At 43.3% G+C, this 16336-nt stretch overlaps 1 protein-coding gene across 5 annotated transcripts in view; it reads right to left on the bottom strand.

The window, feature by feature from the left end:
* Window positions 1–16336, bottom strand: part of RXRA (retinoid X receptor alpha) — a 467242-nt gene that overhangs the window by 28438 nt on the left and 422468 nt on the right. For all 5 annotated transcript variants that reach the window (XM_056812676.1, XM_007475259.3, XM_056812679.1 and 2 more), the window contains one exon: window positions 10892–11061. In XM_056812676.1, coding sequence (XP_056668654.1) covers window positions 10892–11061 — 170 coding nt within the window. The remainder of the gene's footprint in view (window positions 1–10891; window positions 11062–16336) is intronic.

Here is a 16336-nt window from a genome sequence, read left to right as displayed (position 1 = left end):
GCTAAATGGATATGACTAATTAGGGGAAGCTAGAAACACAGAACTTTAGGGGTTATCCAGTCCATCCACTCACTAAGCAGAGGGATTCCATCTACAAGATCCCTGATAGGAGGCTATTCTGCCTCTTCTTTCATGGCTGCTCTAGTGACGGGGAACTCACTACATCTCAAGAGAGTCCATTCTATTTTCTCCTAGGTCTCATTTTTAGGACTGAGGTCTGCTTCTCTTATGTACTCACTTTCACCTACTAGTCCTAGTTCTAGCCTCTGAGGCTAGGCAGAGTTAAGTCTCATCTTTCTTTCATGTGATAACTTATCAGCTATTGATCCTGACCACAGCCTATCCCCCAACCAATACTGTGAACTTTGTTAGAGATTTATCCTCCTGTGGAATAATCATTCGAACAGCCAAAGACTGATGAGTAACCATCCAGACCACCATCTGATATGTAACCCAAAGTAGATTATTCTATTAAGATGAGCCCATCTTCATGTTATTTCTTAGGTAACTCCCATGAAGATAAATTATAGAAAAGTTGGCACTTGTACTGGTAGACGGAATTTCCTCATCTGGGAGTTCCTTGTACTATAGGTCTAGTAGCTCCTTCCAGCCCTGTTTCTTTTTTTCCCCCCTTAAATTCTTATTTTCTCAGAATCAATACTGTGTATTGGTTCCAAGGCAGAAGAGTGGTAGGAGCAAAGCAATGAGCATTAAGTGACTTGCCCAGGGTGACCCACCTCGGAAGTGTCTTGAAGTCCTATTTGAACGCAGGACCTTCCATCTCCAGACTTAGCTCTTATATAGTTGGAAAATCTTGAACTCCGGAACTACGTTCCCCAGAATTCTTTTTCATCTCCCAGCATCCCTTTCCCTGTGCCCTCACATTTGCATGGTGACATGACTGTTTATAATTCTCTGTGGCTCCTCCCTTCTCTCCTTTTCTTGATCCAGACCATGGCTTAAGTTAGTTAGCTCCCTTTTAACTCTAGTTTTTTATTTTAATAAATCTTAAAAATAAATAAATATAATACTTGAGTTATTGTATATTAATTTTTAATTCTCACACTTTCCATCTACTGAGTCACCCAGCGGCTCCTCAGCCCTATTTTTTATGTGGATAGATAAACATGATAAACTCTAGAATTCATTTCCTTTCATTCTGAATGGGGCATACAGAAAGGTTTACTGAAAACCAAAGATATGGGGACCCCAAAAGGTTTAGAAACTCCTGGTCTAAATCAATCATGGGGTCCTGTCATGGAGTGTCCAGAGTGAAGTATATGTAACATGTTATCTGGGTCTCTCAGACCTCTGAGGCCACCAGACAAGTAATGAGACACGTTTCTAAACCAAGTGAACTCAGACTAGGTAGCATCGTCATGGCCTTCGGCATCGAGTAGACAACTGGAAAAGGAAAGATGGACCCGGGAATTTCATCGTATTGATGCCAGAACCACTGGCCTTTGATTGGGATCCCGGCTGCTCTTCTTACTTCTTCTTACCAGAGCTTGGCCCCTCGCCTTGTATACGGTAGCACTTCTTGGCCATCTCTTGAACTGGGTTCAACTGAATGGATTCTCAGCTTCCTCATTTGAAAAAAGAGAGTATAATCCTACCTACTTCACATCACACTTGTAGAGCTCCAATAACAGATGTGAAATAACGGAATCATAGATGTGAAAACCCTCTGGGAACAGCAAAGGGATACAAGTACGTAAGTAGGCTTTGTTTTCCTGGACCAATCCTGTGATTTTATTGGTTAGGAAATTCAGAGTGAGGAGCAGTCTCCACCAGTACAGTCTGATCCCTGCTTTGCCAATTAAAGACTTAGAAAATTGCTTGCATGCATTGAGAGTGACTTGTTTAGGGTCACACGACCAGTCTGTGTAAGGAGTGGGGTCTGAAACCCAGGGCATGGCTCCTTTCCATTACACCACATGCAGTATACCTCTCTACAAGGTATTATTAATATAATTATCCCAGGCCCAACAAAAAGCCAGGAGGGAAAATTCTCGTTCCCTCCCCTCCCACCATCCACCCCTCTTCCCTTTCTTCTTATCGATTCGTCCTGCAAGGGATTGATTTCCACATGAGCCGGGTGCTGGAATTTCATCATTCCATAAAACAGAACACCCGAAGCATTGAAGCAGGAGAAAAAATACTTCCCTTTGAAATACTACCTAATAACGAAAACCATCTGCTCTTTAGTAGGACATGCAGTCTAAACAGACCAAATCCCTGTTTAAAGAAACTGCTAACTGCTCAAGTGGGACGGCGATTACAAATTGGATGACGAGATCCGCTGCGGTGGCTGGAAAACCTTGGGGACTGGGGAAGGGGGCAGGGAGGAGGAGACCGGGTGTATGGATTTCATCCAGAAGCCTGACTTGCAGGGCTATGCTAAAATCCCAGGCCAATGGAATGGTCCGACAGGAAGAAGCCTTAGAAAGCATCTAGTCCAAGGTTTGCTAGATCTGATCTTCCCAACAGCTAGCTCTGGCCCACTGAAGGCAGATGCCTTAAATGTCTTCAAGACCCATCTCTTCTCTGGGATCCTCCCTGGCTTCTCTAGCCATCAGTCTTCTTCTCCTACAAACTCCTACAGAACTTCGAGCCCTGTGAATTAGCACCAAATTAAATTAGATGTGAAATATCACAGGATTAGTCCAGAAAAATAAAGCCTACTTACATGCAGTGTGCAGAGGGTTTTCACATCTATTATTCTGTTATTTCACCTCTAGAGAACCGAGTTTATGCTATCCGTATCTTGGCATGCCTGGTGCCAAACAAAGTACACACAGTACATGCCTAAGAAATGCTAACTGAATGAGTGCAATGATGATTTTGGTTCTGCGCCGTTCTCTGTTTCATGCCTAATTAGTCTTGATTTCCAAATGTGATTACTTAGGAAGTACACAGGACCTGAAGTTAGGAGATCTGGGTTCTATTTCTGGCTGAAGCACTTACTTACTGTATAACTCTCCACAAGCCACCAGCCCCCATTTGGGCCTGAGTTTGCACTTCTGTAAAATGAGGAGGCTGAAATGGGTAGAGAGTAGATATGGGCTGGACAGGATCCTAGAGACCAGGAGCTCCCTGATCACAGAATGGGAGAGCTGGAAGGGACCGGATAATCAAGACCAGGAAATCCTATGTCTCCTAGTGTCCAAGCCACTCATGTTGCATAGTCATTTGATCAAATCTCTGCTTTTTTTCCTGCATTCCTCACAGTACCTAGTATTGGAAATACTTGAAAATACTAATTAATCTAATAATCTAGAACCTCGCAGTACATCTGTTAATAATTGGAAAGAATATGGTATCCCTGTTCCTCAAAATTACCTTCTCTTAAATTAAAAAAAAAAAGTTACTCATTATGTCCTTATGTCAATCATCCCTGGTTCAAGGTATAGAATTCTCTAGGTCAAATGAAGCTGCTAGCTCTGGTTATAGAAGGTAGAGCCTAAAGAAACAGCAAGGTGGCACAGAGGATAGAGCACTGGGCCTAGAGTCAGGAAAACTTGGGTTCAAAACCAGCTTCAACAGACTGACTCTCCGTGTGACCGTAGGCAAGTTACTTCACCCTGTTTGCCTCCATTTCCTCATCTGTTAAATGAGCCGAAATAGGAAATGGCAAATCATTCTAGTATCAAATTGGAGGCAACTAGGTGGCTCAGTGGATAAACAGTCAGGCTCACAAACATGAGGTCCTGGGTTCAAATCTAGTCTCAGACATTTCCTAATTGTGTGACCCCTGGACAAGTCACTTAAACCCAACTGCCTGGCCCTTATAGCTCTTCTGCTTTGGAACCAATTCTTAGTATTAATTCTAAGATGGGAGGTAGTGGGGGAGGGATAAAGGAAGGAAGGAAGGAAGGAAGGAAGGAAGGAAGGAAGGAAGGAAGGAAGGAAGGAAGGAAGGAAGGAAGGAAGGAAGGAAGGAAGGAAGGAAGGAAGGAAGGAAGGAAGGAAGGAAGGAAGGAAGGAAGGAAGGAAGGAAGGAAGGAAGGAAGGAAGGAAGGAAGGAAGGAAGGGAGGGAGGGAGGGAGGGAGGAAGGAAGGAAGGAAGGAAGGAAGGAAGGAAGGAAGGAAGGAAGGAAGGAAGGGAGGGAGGGAGGGAGGAAGGAAGGAAGGAAGGAAGGAAGGAAGGAAGGAAGGGAGGGAGGGAGGGAGGAAGGAAGGGAGGGAATCCTCTACAGTGAAGTTGGAGGGATCTAGTATGGAATGATGACAAAGTACAAGGAGAGTACTTTAAAAAGCTGAGGGACATTATGAAGGACCTTCCCCAAGTCATGAGATAAGCCACTTGGATGAGGACAAGCATGGAATCAGGGCCCGGTGCACCCAGGTGTAAGGAGGTGGAAAGGGCCAAGGGAGGGAAGTGTACTACAGTGAAAATTGTAGCAGAATTAGAGATTTGAAGTTCCAAATCCAAAGGTAGGGACAGCTAGGGTGGCTCAATGGACAGAGAGCCAGATCTGGAGAGAGGAGCACCTGGGTTCAAATATGGCCTCACACACTTCCTATGTGACTAGACAAGTCACTTAACCCCTTATTGCCTAACCCTAACCACTCGTTTGCCTTGGAACTTAGTATTGCTTCTAAAACAAAAAATAAGGGTTGTTTTTTTAATCCAATTATGTTACTGCTTTCTACCTTTGTGACCACAAATAAGTCACCCAAACTCTGGTTCTCAGTTTCCTCATCTGTAAAGTGAAAGGGTTGGACTAGATGATCTCTAATGTCCCTCCCAATTCTAAATATTATAAACCCAAGGTTCTCCCCTTGAGGAGAAGGCTGGCCCCATCTGCCCTCTCCATCCTGCCTAACATGGCAGAAAAATGGAAGGGAAAGTAGGAAACATGCTACCAGGCAGCAGCACTCCTGGGCACATGCATTAATTAAACTTCTGGACTCTTTAGAGGGGGACAGTCACGGCATTTGCTGATGGAATTTTAATCACTGCCTCACAAGATGTGGCAGTCGGGCATTCTCCCCCGAGCAGGCTGGCGGCTCTACAGCTGAGGGCGTTCTCCAAGCCTTTCTGCCCCCAGGAGACAGTCCCCTTGGGTAAGGGCTTCCAGGCACCACTCGGGAGCATGCCTGACTCAAAAGCTGTTGGCTACTTGATCCTCCTGGAAATGGGGAGCTTGGAAATGTCTTCCAAGGGACAGCAGCGACTCAAAACTCTTCCTTCAAAGGCTAATTAAGAGTGATCAAGCCAGGGGCAGCTCAGTTACTGGTTTCTTCTTTCAGGGAGTTGGGTGCTGAATGGGATTCTGCTGACTCAGCACGCACCCACTGTCACCCTACTGTGTGTCTGCTCCTGTGCTTGTCCCTTTGGGGGACATACCAGGAGGAGCATGGTGGGGGAAGTTAAAGGACTGAGTTAGGAGTTCAGAGAACTGACTCAGCTTTCCCACTCACCCCCTTTGTGACCTTGGGCAAACTGCTTCTCTGCCCCAATCTCCTTATCTTACAAAATTAAGGGAAAGGAATGATAATGAAAATAATAACAATAATAATAAATTTCTTAAGTATTTACTAGGTGCCAAACACTTTGTCAAGTGCTGGGGAGAACAAACAGAAAAATGAGACAATTCTCTCAAGGAGCTCACACTCTAATTGGGGCAAAAAACACATAGAGGGGGGTTAGCTACAGGACAGATGCCGCAAAGCCCAAGGGTTCTTAGGGTATAATGATAAGTCAGGTGACAAGGCATGAGGTCCCAGAGGGCATAAGCTGGGCAGGTGGTCCTCGGTCTTACCAGAAGGCTGTGGTGAGTGATTTTCTGCTCTCCAAGCAATGTGAGCAGCCACTTCTGGCTGGCAACTGGAGACAACTGGGGAATGATTATCCTGTCTACAAGAGGGACCACTACGGAAGAGGGGGTACTGGGTCAGAGGGCTGGAGTAAAGGGGTGATTCTTTGTCCTATACCTTAAGCAGCCTCTAATTCTAGGTTCCTACCTGGAGAAGGAGGGGTCAGTGCCTTGCCAGAGAAAGTCAGGTCTGACCACTTTTAAAGGTAAGGAAACTAAGCCCTAAGAAAGGGAATGACCAGGCCAAGATAACACCGCCTATAAGCTATTTTCCTGAAATTCCTATGATTTTATAGCCATTTCTGCTATTATTAGTATAGTGAGTAAGGAACACATGAAATAAACTCTGAAGAAACTGAAATAGAATTCCAAGAGGTGCTAGGCTGTTAGAGAAGACTGTGAACCCTGAAGGGATTCAAAAAAATTGAAATACTTCCTAACAGTGGATTTTCTTTCACTATAGACATTTTCACAAGGGGGATGAACACTTACTGGAAAAGTTGTGGCGGGGCTCCTTACTTAGCTAAGGATACCTTTTGATTCCCCTTTCTGCCTCTAAGATAGCATGATTTCTCTGAAGTTATGGGTCCTTCTGGAAGCTGGCCCTGCCTGAGCTGTGCATGGGGGATAGTTCTTTCCTGTACCTTTTCCCTTTCATTGAGTGCCTTCTCCTTCACCAGACTAGAAGTTCCCTAAGGCCTCAGACAATGGTTTCTGCAGCTTCACTCTCTGACAGGACTCCTGGTAAAGAACTCTCCAGGCAACAGGCCATCAATCTGAAGGCCTTACCTTAATTGATACTTGACTTATCTAGAGCTGTGGCAGGAGAGACTCTTTGGGAGCCCGCTCTCCTACAAAAATCCTCCTCCCTTGATGACTTAACCAGAGGTAAAACTCTGAATTGTCCAATGACATCCTTAGAGAGAAGGAATGTAGGACTAGCTTCACCAAGAGGGATTGTATACATGATTTAGACTTCTTCCAGATACTAGAACAGGATAAAGCAAGGTGAAAGCAATATGGCTTTGGGACACTCAAAGAGTGTTATAGGTAAAAATGATTATTATTAATATAGAAAAGACTATATTAAATAAGAGAATGCTTTAGTGCCTGGAATTTGAGTCAGAAAAAAAAGAGGATCATTGTGTTTTAAGCTAAAAAATTCCATCAAGATGTTAAATATATTAACAGGTGAGCCAAATTAAAATGTAATTGGGAAATATTTACCAAAATAAATAAAAACATAATAAAACATTTCATTAAAAAAAAAACTCTTACCTTCCACCTTGGAATCAATACTGAGTATTGGTTCTAAGGCAGAAGAATGTTAAGTAGACAATGGGGGTTAAGTGACTTGCTCAGGACATTGTCTGAGGTCAAACTTGAACCTAAGATCTTCCATTTCTAGGCCTGGTTCTCAATTCACTGAGTCACCCAGTTGCCCCTACTCCCTCCAATAACTTAGCATTTTAAAAACTAAGACAAACATGCAGTAGGCAAGGACCCTTATGTATGGTTTAGTGGTCCTTTTCCTATATTTGAGTAAAAATGTCACTAAGATCATTTAATCTAACTACCCCATTTTACATAGGGATAAAGAAAAGCTCATGTAACTTGCCCAAAATCACAGAGGTAATAAGTAGAAAAGTCAGAATTTTAACATATATCTCCTCTGCCTCCAAATGTATTGCCTTTTCCAATGCAGGACAAAAAGGTCACTGAATAGAAAGATAATCCTGCAGCCTCTGCTCTACCCCCTTCAGTAATGGGGAGCTCTCTACCTGCCAAGGTAGGCCCATGTCACTACTAGACAGTAGTAATTGTTAGAAAGTTCTTCCTTATCCTGACCTGAAATCTGACCCTCTCTAACTTCCATTTGCTGATCTGAGATCTGTTCTTTGAAACAGCACAGAAGAAACTACTTCTTTCAAGTGTTCCTTCAACTACTCCCATCTCCAGTCTTTCTACTCTAGCCACACTGGTCCAATAGCCCCCCCTAAACATTCCTTCTTCCATCCCAGGGCATTTCAAGGGGCCCCTTCCTAGACTGAGATGCAGTACACATTCTCCTTCCCAGCAGCCTGTGTTGAATTATGCAGGAAGCAGCATTCAATTTGCTTGGAGACAAGAGGAGATGATGTGTAAGATAAAGTCGCTTATTCCTGCCCTGTCTCTGAGGCTTGTTTTCAACTCAGCACAAGGCTCTTAACAACTTCCCTCAGGCCAGGAGGCCACTCATCCTACTTCCCAGTGCCCAGTATGGTGCCTGACACATAGTAGGCACTTAATAAATGCTGGCTGAATGGGAAGGGCTGACTCCAAAGAGCTCTCACCCATCATTGCATCTATTCCTCTCTCCTCTACAGTGAGCTTCTCTCCAGCACTGAGGCACTAGAGAATAATCCCCCATGAAGAAACAGCAGTGACTGCAAGATGCTTTCCCACATCTAGCTAGGCTGGACCCCAACGTCAAGACCTACAATGCTAGATCTTTGGATTTTGGATTTGGACCCAGAAAAATGGCTTTAAAGTCTAGTAGGGCCACAAACTTTCCTCTCTCCTCCATAAACCAGAGACAATTCCACATATAGCTCTTGAAGCATGGCCATGTGAATTTGATATGTTTGCACAAAAGTTATAGCACTCTATTAAAGAGGCCAAGGCAATCAATTTAATCTTCATGGGATTATTTGGCTTTGATACAGACCAAAGATTCTTAACCCTTTTTGTGTCATGGACCCCTTTGGCCATCTGGTAAAGCCTACAGACCTTTTCTTAGAATAATGTTTCTAAATGCATAAGGCATATAAGATTACAAAGAAAACCCATGATACTGAAATATGGTTATTAAAATATTCAAACAATTTCATGGATCTTCAGATTAAGAACTCCTAACATAGTCTATGGGCACCTATCAGAGCCTAATTCCTGTCCACAGTCTGAATCCTGACCTCAGGTAAAGCCTGAACTCTAATCTTGATTCCAAATGGCCCCATTCAGAGCCTAAGGCCTGACCTCTGATGTTACGATGTTGTTCTGATGACCAATGTTTAGATGGAAACCCAGTCCCGACAGTGGAGATACAACTCGGACATACTGTACTACTGAGGAAATGCATATAAAGTGTCGAAGCACTCTGACTGTCAGCTGTAGCTGTTGTTATTACTAGTGGTGCTATTTTCTTACATGAAGATTGGAGGTATTATGTATACATAAGACCTGAGTCTGAGCCTGGATCAAAATACAAGAGACCTACAGTATTACAGTGTGACTGGGGACAAATTACTCAATTTCCTGATGGCTCAGTTATTCTAGCTATTGAATGGGAATAAAAGCTGCTCCCATTCCCTCCAGTGGGATAGAAAGAGAAGATAAGATAGACCAATTCGGAGATAAAAAAAAAAGGTGTAATCTAATTCAACCATCATCCTAGGAGGTAGGAGAAATTCTTTTCTTCTGTGCTACTGTCCAGCTGGAAAACTCTACGAGGTGGGTCTACATGACCCTTTGTCCCAGACAAGTTCAAAATCTAGGTATTATCACCATCTACAAGCCCTTTATAGACATTCATGTCATAATAATATCTGACCTAATGACTACAAATACATATATGTATATATAAATATATGGTTGTATATAGATATATAGTTTGTATAGATTGAGAAGTGAATTGATAAGCTTCTATTAAGCTCCTACAATGTGCTAGGCATTGTGCTAAGTTTTAAAAGAGAAAACAACAGCAGCCACACACATAAAAAGAAACAGTCCCTATACTTGGGGAGCTCGAGTTCTAATGAAGGAGACAACAGGCACACAGCTATATACAAGCAAGAGAGAGACAAGATGAAATGGAGAGAACTAACAGAGTGAAGGTACCAGAATTAAAGGGGAACAGAAAAGACTTTTTGTAGAAGATGGGATTTTAGCTCAGACTTGAATACACACACACACACACACACACACACACACACACACACACACAACCCCTTGACAGCTTATGAAACATATTTTTGTCCTTTTCTCACTGGGTCTTTACAACATTTCTTTGAGGTAGGTAGGTAGAGCAGAAATCATTTCCCCCTTTTAAAAATAAAGAGCCTTAAGACCAGAGGTTTGCAGATCTAGTGCTAGAAAAGAATTTGGAGGACATCTAATTTAATTATTTCATGTTACAAATGAGGAAACCAAGGCCCACAATGGTTAAGTGACTTGACCTCCTTTGCAAAAGAAATGTGTTAGGGGACGGAAGGGGAAAAGTAATATTTGGACCCAGGGCCGGTGTTTTTTCTGTTGTATTAATGGTGCCTCCATGAATTTACTAAAAAGGATGATGAGCTGCAATTCAAATCCAGGCCTCCTAGTGCTATCCTTTTCCCCCATTCTACCATGCCATATTTCTAGCTTGGTATAAGTGGCTAGAAAGATCTCTTTAAATTGTTCTTTGCAGGGCCCAGATCAATATCATCTCTGGAGGGGAAGAATAAATGAGATTTTGATTCTGGATATTGTCACTGATCACATAAGCTCTAAGACATCTGGGTAGTAAACAAAGACTTAACTAGAATAACAACTCTTACTTGTATTGTGCTTTCAAGTTTATAGAAACACTTTCCTCACAGTCACCAGAGAGGAAGAAGGGGGAGGAGGACGTGGGAGGCCACAAGAGTAACACAAATGCCATTTTCTCCATTTTATGGATATGGAAGTGGTGAGCAGCTTACCCAAGATCATCTACCTAATAAGCATCCTCTTGATTAATAATAATAAATAATAAGAGTAACATAAAACATTTACATGGTCATTTATGGTGCTTACAGGTAATTAACATACATTACCTCATTGGATAAATGCCTCATTTGAGAGGTTATAATTCCAGTGGACAAGAGCCCATAGAGTCGAGATGGGTAGCTTTTTGCCTTTATGAGGATCTATTCTGATTTTATTGCAAAATGTTCAAATACTCATCAACACGCTGAGAAAAGGATTGGGGAGTAAGGGAGGGAGGGTTATTTGAGGAGCTGTCTACTCTTAAATGATGCTATTACAATTTTTTTTTTCCAATTACTCACTGAATTGGGATTCAGTCCCATGTTTGCCTCAATGTAAGTCTCTGTCTTTGGCTCCACAGCGAGTTCGGCTTCCAGGATCTTCTCCACTGGCATATCCTCATTAGCGCTGCTGGTTGACTCCACCTCGTTCTCATTCCGGTCTTTCCCCCTCTGCCTCTCCTCTTGCACAGCTAGAAAAGAGGAGGGAGAGATGTGAGCTATAGATTCCATGCCCAGGAATATGGGAAAGGGCTGGGGTCCCTTGAGCCTTTCGCGCCACCTCCTAGCCAACAAATACATCATTGACTATGGGCCACAAAATGGAATCTAGGTTCTGGCTACAAAATGGAAGGCCCCATGATCCAATCTTGCAGTGAAGGAGAGACTTCTAGAAAAAAAAAATTGCACAGGGGTAGTCAACTCTCAGTTATCTCCTATTGTACCATAAGAAATGATGACCAAGATGAGTTCAGGAAATCCTGCAAAGACTTATATGAACTGATGCAAAATGAAGTGAGCAGAACAGAGTATACAGTGACAGAAATATGTACAATGATAAACTGTGAAGGATTAAACTAGTATCAGCAAAACAAGATTCCAAAATAACCCCAAGGAACTCATTAAAAAAAAAAAACAGCACAATCCACAGCCAAAGGAGGAACTGCTGGAATCTGATGATAAATCAAAGCTTTCCATCCTTCACTTTATTTCTTTCTTGTGTTTTTTATTCTATATGTGATATGTGTCTTCAGTCACAATATGGAGAATATTGCATAAAGGCACTGGTATTAACTACATAGGTTACACCGCTGGTTACACCTACTTAGTCTGGGGAGGGGAGGGCAGAATGGGAAAGAATCTGAATGGCAAAATGTCAGAAAACAGTTGTCCAAAATTGTTTCTACATGTAATTATACTTTTTTAACACTCAATGATCCACTCTCCGAACTATCTACTCATTTTAAAGCCCTGGTACTCATTTCCTTATTCCCTGAACACATATCTCCACATTGTCAGATGGCAAGCATAATGAGAACATAAACTCATTTTAATATTAGACCGAACAAGAATAACTTGCAAGTTAACCACTACAGGGGAGGGCAAAAACCCACAGCTTGAATATCCCATAATGTCAGAGCAGGAAGACCTATAAGACCATCCTGTCCAACTCTATCATAATTTTTCAGAAAAAGAAATTGATCCATAGAGAGCTGAAGAGATTCAGCAAAGTCAGACAAGGCACAGCTGAAAGCTGAACGCAAGTCTACTGATTCTCAACTGAATATTCTTTTCCCTGATAGCACATTGCTTCCAAAGCCAACTAAAAATGGGTGAGGAAATTATTTACTTAATCTTTTTTTATTTACTTAATCTATTTTATCTTATTTTCTTTACTTAAATTATTTATTTAATCAGTGTAGACAATTCAGAGTGGAAAGTACAAGAGAAATGATCCATCAGAAAAGGATAACATACTATGGGGGAAAGAGGATCTGGGGTCAGCAAGGACCTGTGTTCAAATCCAGCCTCTGTGAAATATGTGTGACTTTGGGTAAATCATTAAACTTTTCCAGGCATCAATTTCCTTAACTATAAAATGAAAGGGATTGATTTGGTCTCTACGGTCCCTTTCGATTCTAAATCTGTGATCCCATGTCTGTACATAAGTGTCCCGGTAAACTTCACTGTGAGAAGAAGCTTCAAAGAAAGACAGGAAAATGGCATCAAGCTAAGAGAGAAGAATACACAAGGATCTTGCCAGATAGGATGAACCACCCACACAGGTTGGGTTTAATGGTAAGGAACCAGATGGGTGAGGCTCTGCGGTGGCGCCTTAATGGTGCCCACAGTGAGCCACTTGTAGCTTGGAGCGTCTGCCATACAGAAGGGAATTTCTTGTGGTTGCTTTGAGTCACTGCCCCCACTCGGAGGGCCTGCACCCACCTCAGGTGTTGTGTTACCCATGCAGGAGAAAACACTGAGCCTGGGGCATTCTGCCACCCATCCCCCATGCACACCCAACCTGCTACACCTTCTCTCCCGCGTCCTGGGCTCCACCACACTGTAAATCTCCCTTCCACCTACCTCTCCTCCGGTTCTCTGGGGACTCAGCCGCTTAAAGCTAGCAGCCCAGAGGAGGTAGAACAACAAAAGGAACCTCAGAAAAATGAGACAGGTTGGAAGGCGAAGGGAGAAAATTAACTTCAAAAAGTGATCATCAAGAACGCCATCCATTTAGTCTTGGTGCCTTACGCCTTAGCTTCTGCTGGCAAGCTTGAGGAAATGAATGGATGACTCTTCAGAGAGAAGAATTTCAATTCAACAAACATTTATTAGGGGCAAAGCACAATATCGTGGGCTGGGGATGAAAACATGAAAAAAGACACATATAGCTGCCCTCAAGGAACCTGCATTCTCCCACAGGGAAACAACATGTGTAAAAAGTATCATGCAACATTGTATACATTTTTGGATAAATTGTATACACATCTTTAATGTTGTAATTATATAAGGAAGGAGAAGACTGCGACATAGGAGAGATGCAGATAAAGTGCTCCAGGAACATCTGAGAAGGAGAAGATGGGAATTAGGGTTAGGTGAGCGCACACACACACACACACACACACACACACACACACACACACACACAAGCAGGAAGAGTAAGGAACCACACTGCCCTTGTTTGGCTGGCTTGCAAGGTCCCTTCTGCCTGTCCTCTGGTCTAAAGGGAAGGAGGGTTTCTTCTCCTCCCAGCAGAACAGTCTACTGCCTTGGGGCTCTTAAGAAAATGCCAGGGCCATGGAACTGCACCATCTTGTCCCTTTTGCTAACCAACCCTACCTATACAGACAGCTGGAGGCCTGACCAGTTCTTTCCAGAGGCTGAGTTTGCTCCCCATCCTTCATTCCCAAAAAACAAGATGTGAAATGCCCAAACCACCTTCTGTGCCAATCCAGCTTTGTGCCAACTCTTCTATCCCCTTTATTTTCTCCAGACCCTCTGTACTTTAGGTAGCCTTTATTCCTTCTTCCCAGTTTATTAATCCCCTGGGTGGTCCTGGCAAGGTTTTTCTGCGTTGTTATTTCTGCAAATCAAGTGTTCCCTATCTCTCGCCTCCTTGACTTTGCTCACATTAAATTGAGACAGCCACTTCTTTTCTCACTCTGCCTGTTCAAAGGATCCTTTAAAGTGTATAACAAATGTCGCCTCCTTCAAGGAGCCTTCCTTTATCTTTCCAAGTTGGTGAAAATCTTCACTCTAATCTTACACTGAATTCCTCTCTAATGCACTTATCATATAGTATTGTCTATTATGTCTTTTCCTGCTGTAAGACTATATAAATTCTTTGTGGGACAGGATGGGAGAGTTTCATAAAATCCTGTCTCAAATGTGAATGTGAGCTGATGCATGCTGGGCAAATAAATCACAAGGATAATAGACTGAGAGCTAGAAGGGATTTTAGAGGACACTGAGTCCAAACTCTTTATTTTTCAGATGAGGAAAAGGAAATCCGAAGAGAAATTTAGGGACTTGCCCAAAGTCACATAGATAAGATCTGAATCAGGGTTCTATCCATGCCATATTACTTAGTAAATGTTTGCAGCTTAAAAAAAAATTAAGAATCTGAGAACATACATACATAGCCTGGGAAATGAAGAGAGCAATAGCTCTAAAGTCAAAGGACCCAACTTAAATGGTGTAAGGATTTAGTTCCTGTTTGGAAATACCTATTCTTGGACTCCTCTCAGTCACTGAGGAAGATCCAGGATTGATAGTACAGGGAAAATGAATAGGCAGGTAAGAAAAACACGGTCCAGCTAAAAAAGGGGAACTCAGCTAAGCGGCTCAGTCAATACAGAGCCAGAGCCAGACCTGGAGACAAGAGGACTTAAGTTCAAATCTGGTTTCAGATACTTCCTAGCTGTGTTATCCTGGGCAAGTCGCTTAATCTTAGCTGCCTAGCCCTTACCATTCTTCTGCCTTGGAACCAATACTTAGTATGGATTCTAAGATAGAAGGTAAGAGTTTAAATTTAAAAAAGGAGAGCTAGATTTGGAGTCTAAGAACCGTTTAGGTCAAATATTGGCTCTCCCGTGTAACTTTAGGCAATGCACTTAATTTCCTTGGTCTCAGTTTCCTTATTTGTAAAATGAGTGAGTTGGGGTCAGAGACCTCTAAGATCCCTTTCTCTAGCTCTAAATATACAAACATGTGAATCTCCATAGAGCATCCCATTGCTCATCACCTGCCTCTTGGTTAACTCATGACAAGAAGACCAGATAGGGCACCAGAATTCAAATCCAAGTTCTACCATTCACTACCTGTGTGGCCATAGGGAGGTCATTGGAGCTCCCTGGACCTTAGTTTCTATAGCAATAACACAGAGGGGAAAAGAAGAGAATAATCGATCTCTTAGATTACTTCCAGCTCTGAGAGCTAAGGCCCATCACTGGTCCTGCGCTCCATGGCTGACCCACGCTCCAGGAGGGGAGAGCTTCCTGAGCTGAAAAACAGAAATCCTTCTCCTCGCCCAATTTTGCTCTGTCGAAAGTGCGCGAGGCCACGTCGTGTCCGTGGCTCTGAATCTGAACCTGCCACGCTGGACAGCAAGCAAGGGCACCAGGGGGTGGTTAGGATTGATTAAATTGTGGAAACCCGAAGCCTTAAGTAGTGTACGCTGGAGCACTTTGTAAGACACAAAGAAAACACACAGACACACGCACACACTCGGGCTGTCCCTTCCCTGACCTCAGGAAGCTCATATGAAGCCCAGGGAAAGGGGGAAGCCAAGAGTAAGCCTGAAGTTCCCATCCTGATCTTCCCTTTCAGGCTTTCACATCAGGGGGAAAAAGTTTCCGCATCGGCTGCCCACCCTTCATACCACCCCCACCTCTGGCCCCCAGTTTCCTAAGCGGGAATTTAGGCTGTTCAGCAATCCATCATTTGCCAGATCCTACCCTAGAGGGGCAGAACGAAGTGATTACTGTAAATCTAGCCCTGGTAAAAGGCTCTGGCTCCTCCGGGAGCCCAGGCACAATATAAAGATAAAATATGGTTATGTTTGCAAACCGCCAGACCCGGAGTCACTGGCAGCCCATGCCCTGCTCGGAGCGCCCGCTCGCTCGAGTCAGCATTTTCCTACAGCTCCATGGGCTCGGCCCCATGATTCTAAGGGGGCTTCTCCAGCTCTCCGCAGTTACCATCTGGAGTGGAGAACTGAAGGGCAACGAAGACTTTCGTGGCAAGCTTACCGAAGGCAGAAAGCCTGTACGGGGACCGCAGAAACTCCCAGATGGTTCAGAGAGACAAGGGACGGACCCTGGAGCTAGTTCTAGTTTGACAAATTCATTTTAGTCACAGTAAGGTTTTGCGTATAGGCACATCTATTTTATTTTATTCAGAGTAAAGCACTGAGCCCCAATAAGGAGGGGGCTTTCCAGAGGTCACCCAGCGAGTCACTGGCTC

Source organism: Monodelphis domestica, chromosome 1 (genome assembly GCF_027887165.1).
Source record: "Monodelphis domestica isolate mMonDom1 chromosome 1, mMonDom1.pri, whole genome shotgun sequence".
NCBI lineage: Eukaryota > Metazoa > Chordata > Mammalia > Didelphimorphia > Didelphidae > Monodelphis > Monodelphis domestica.
This window is presented reverse-complemented; position numbering and strand designations above follow the sequence as displayed.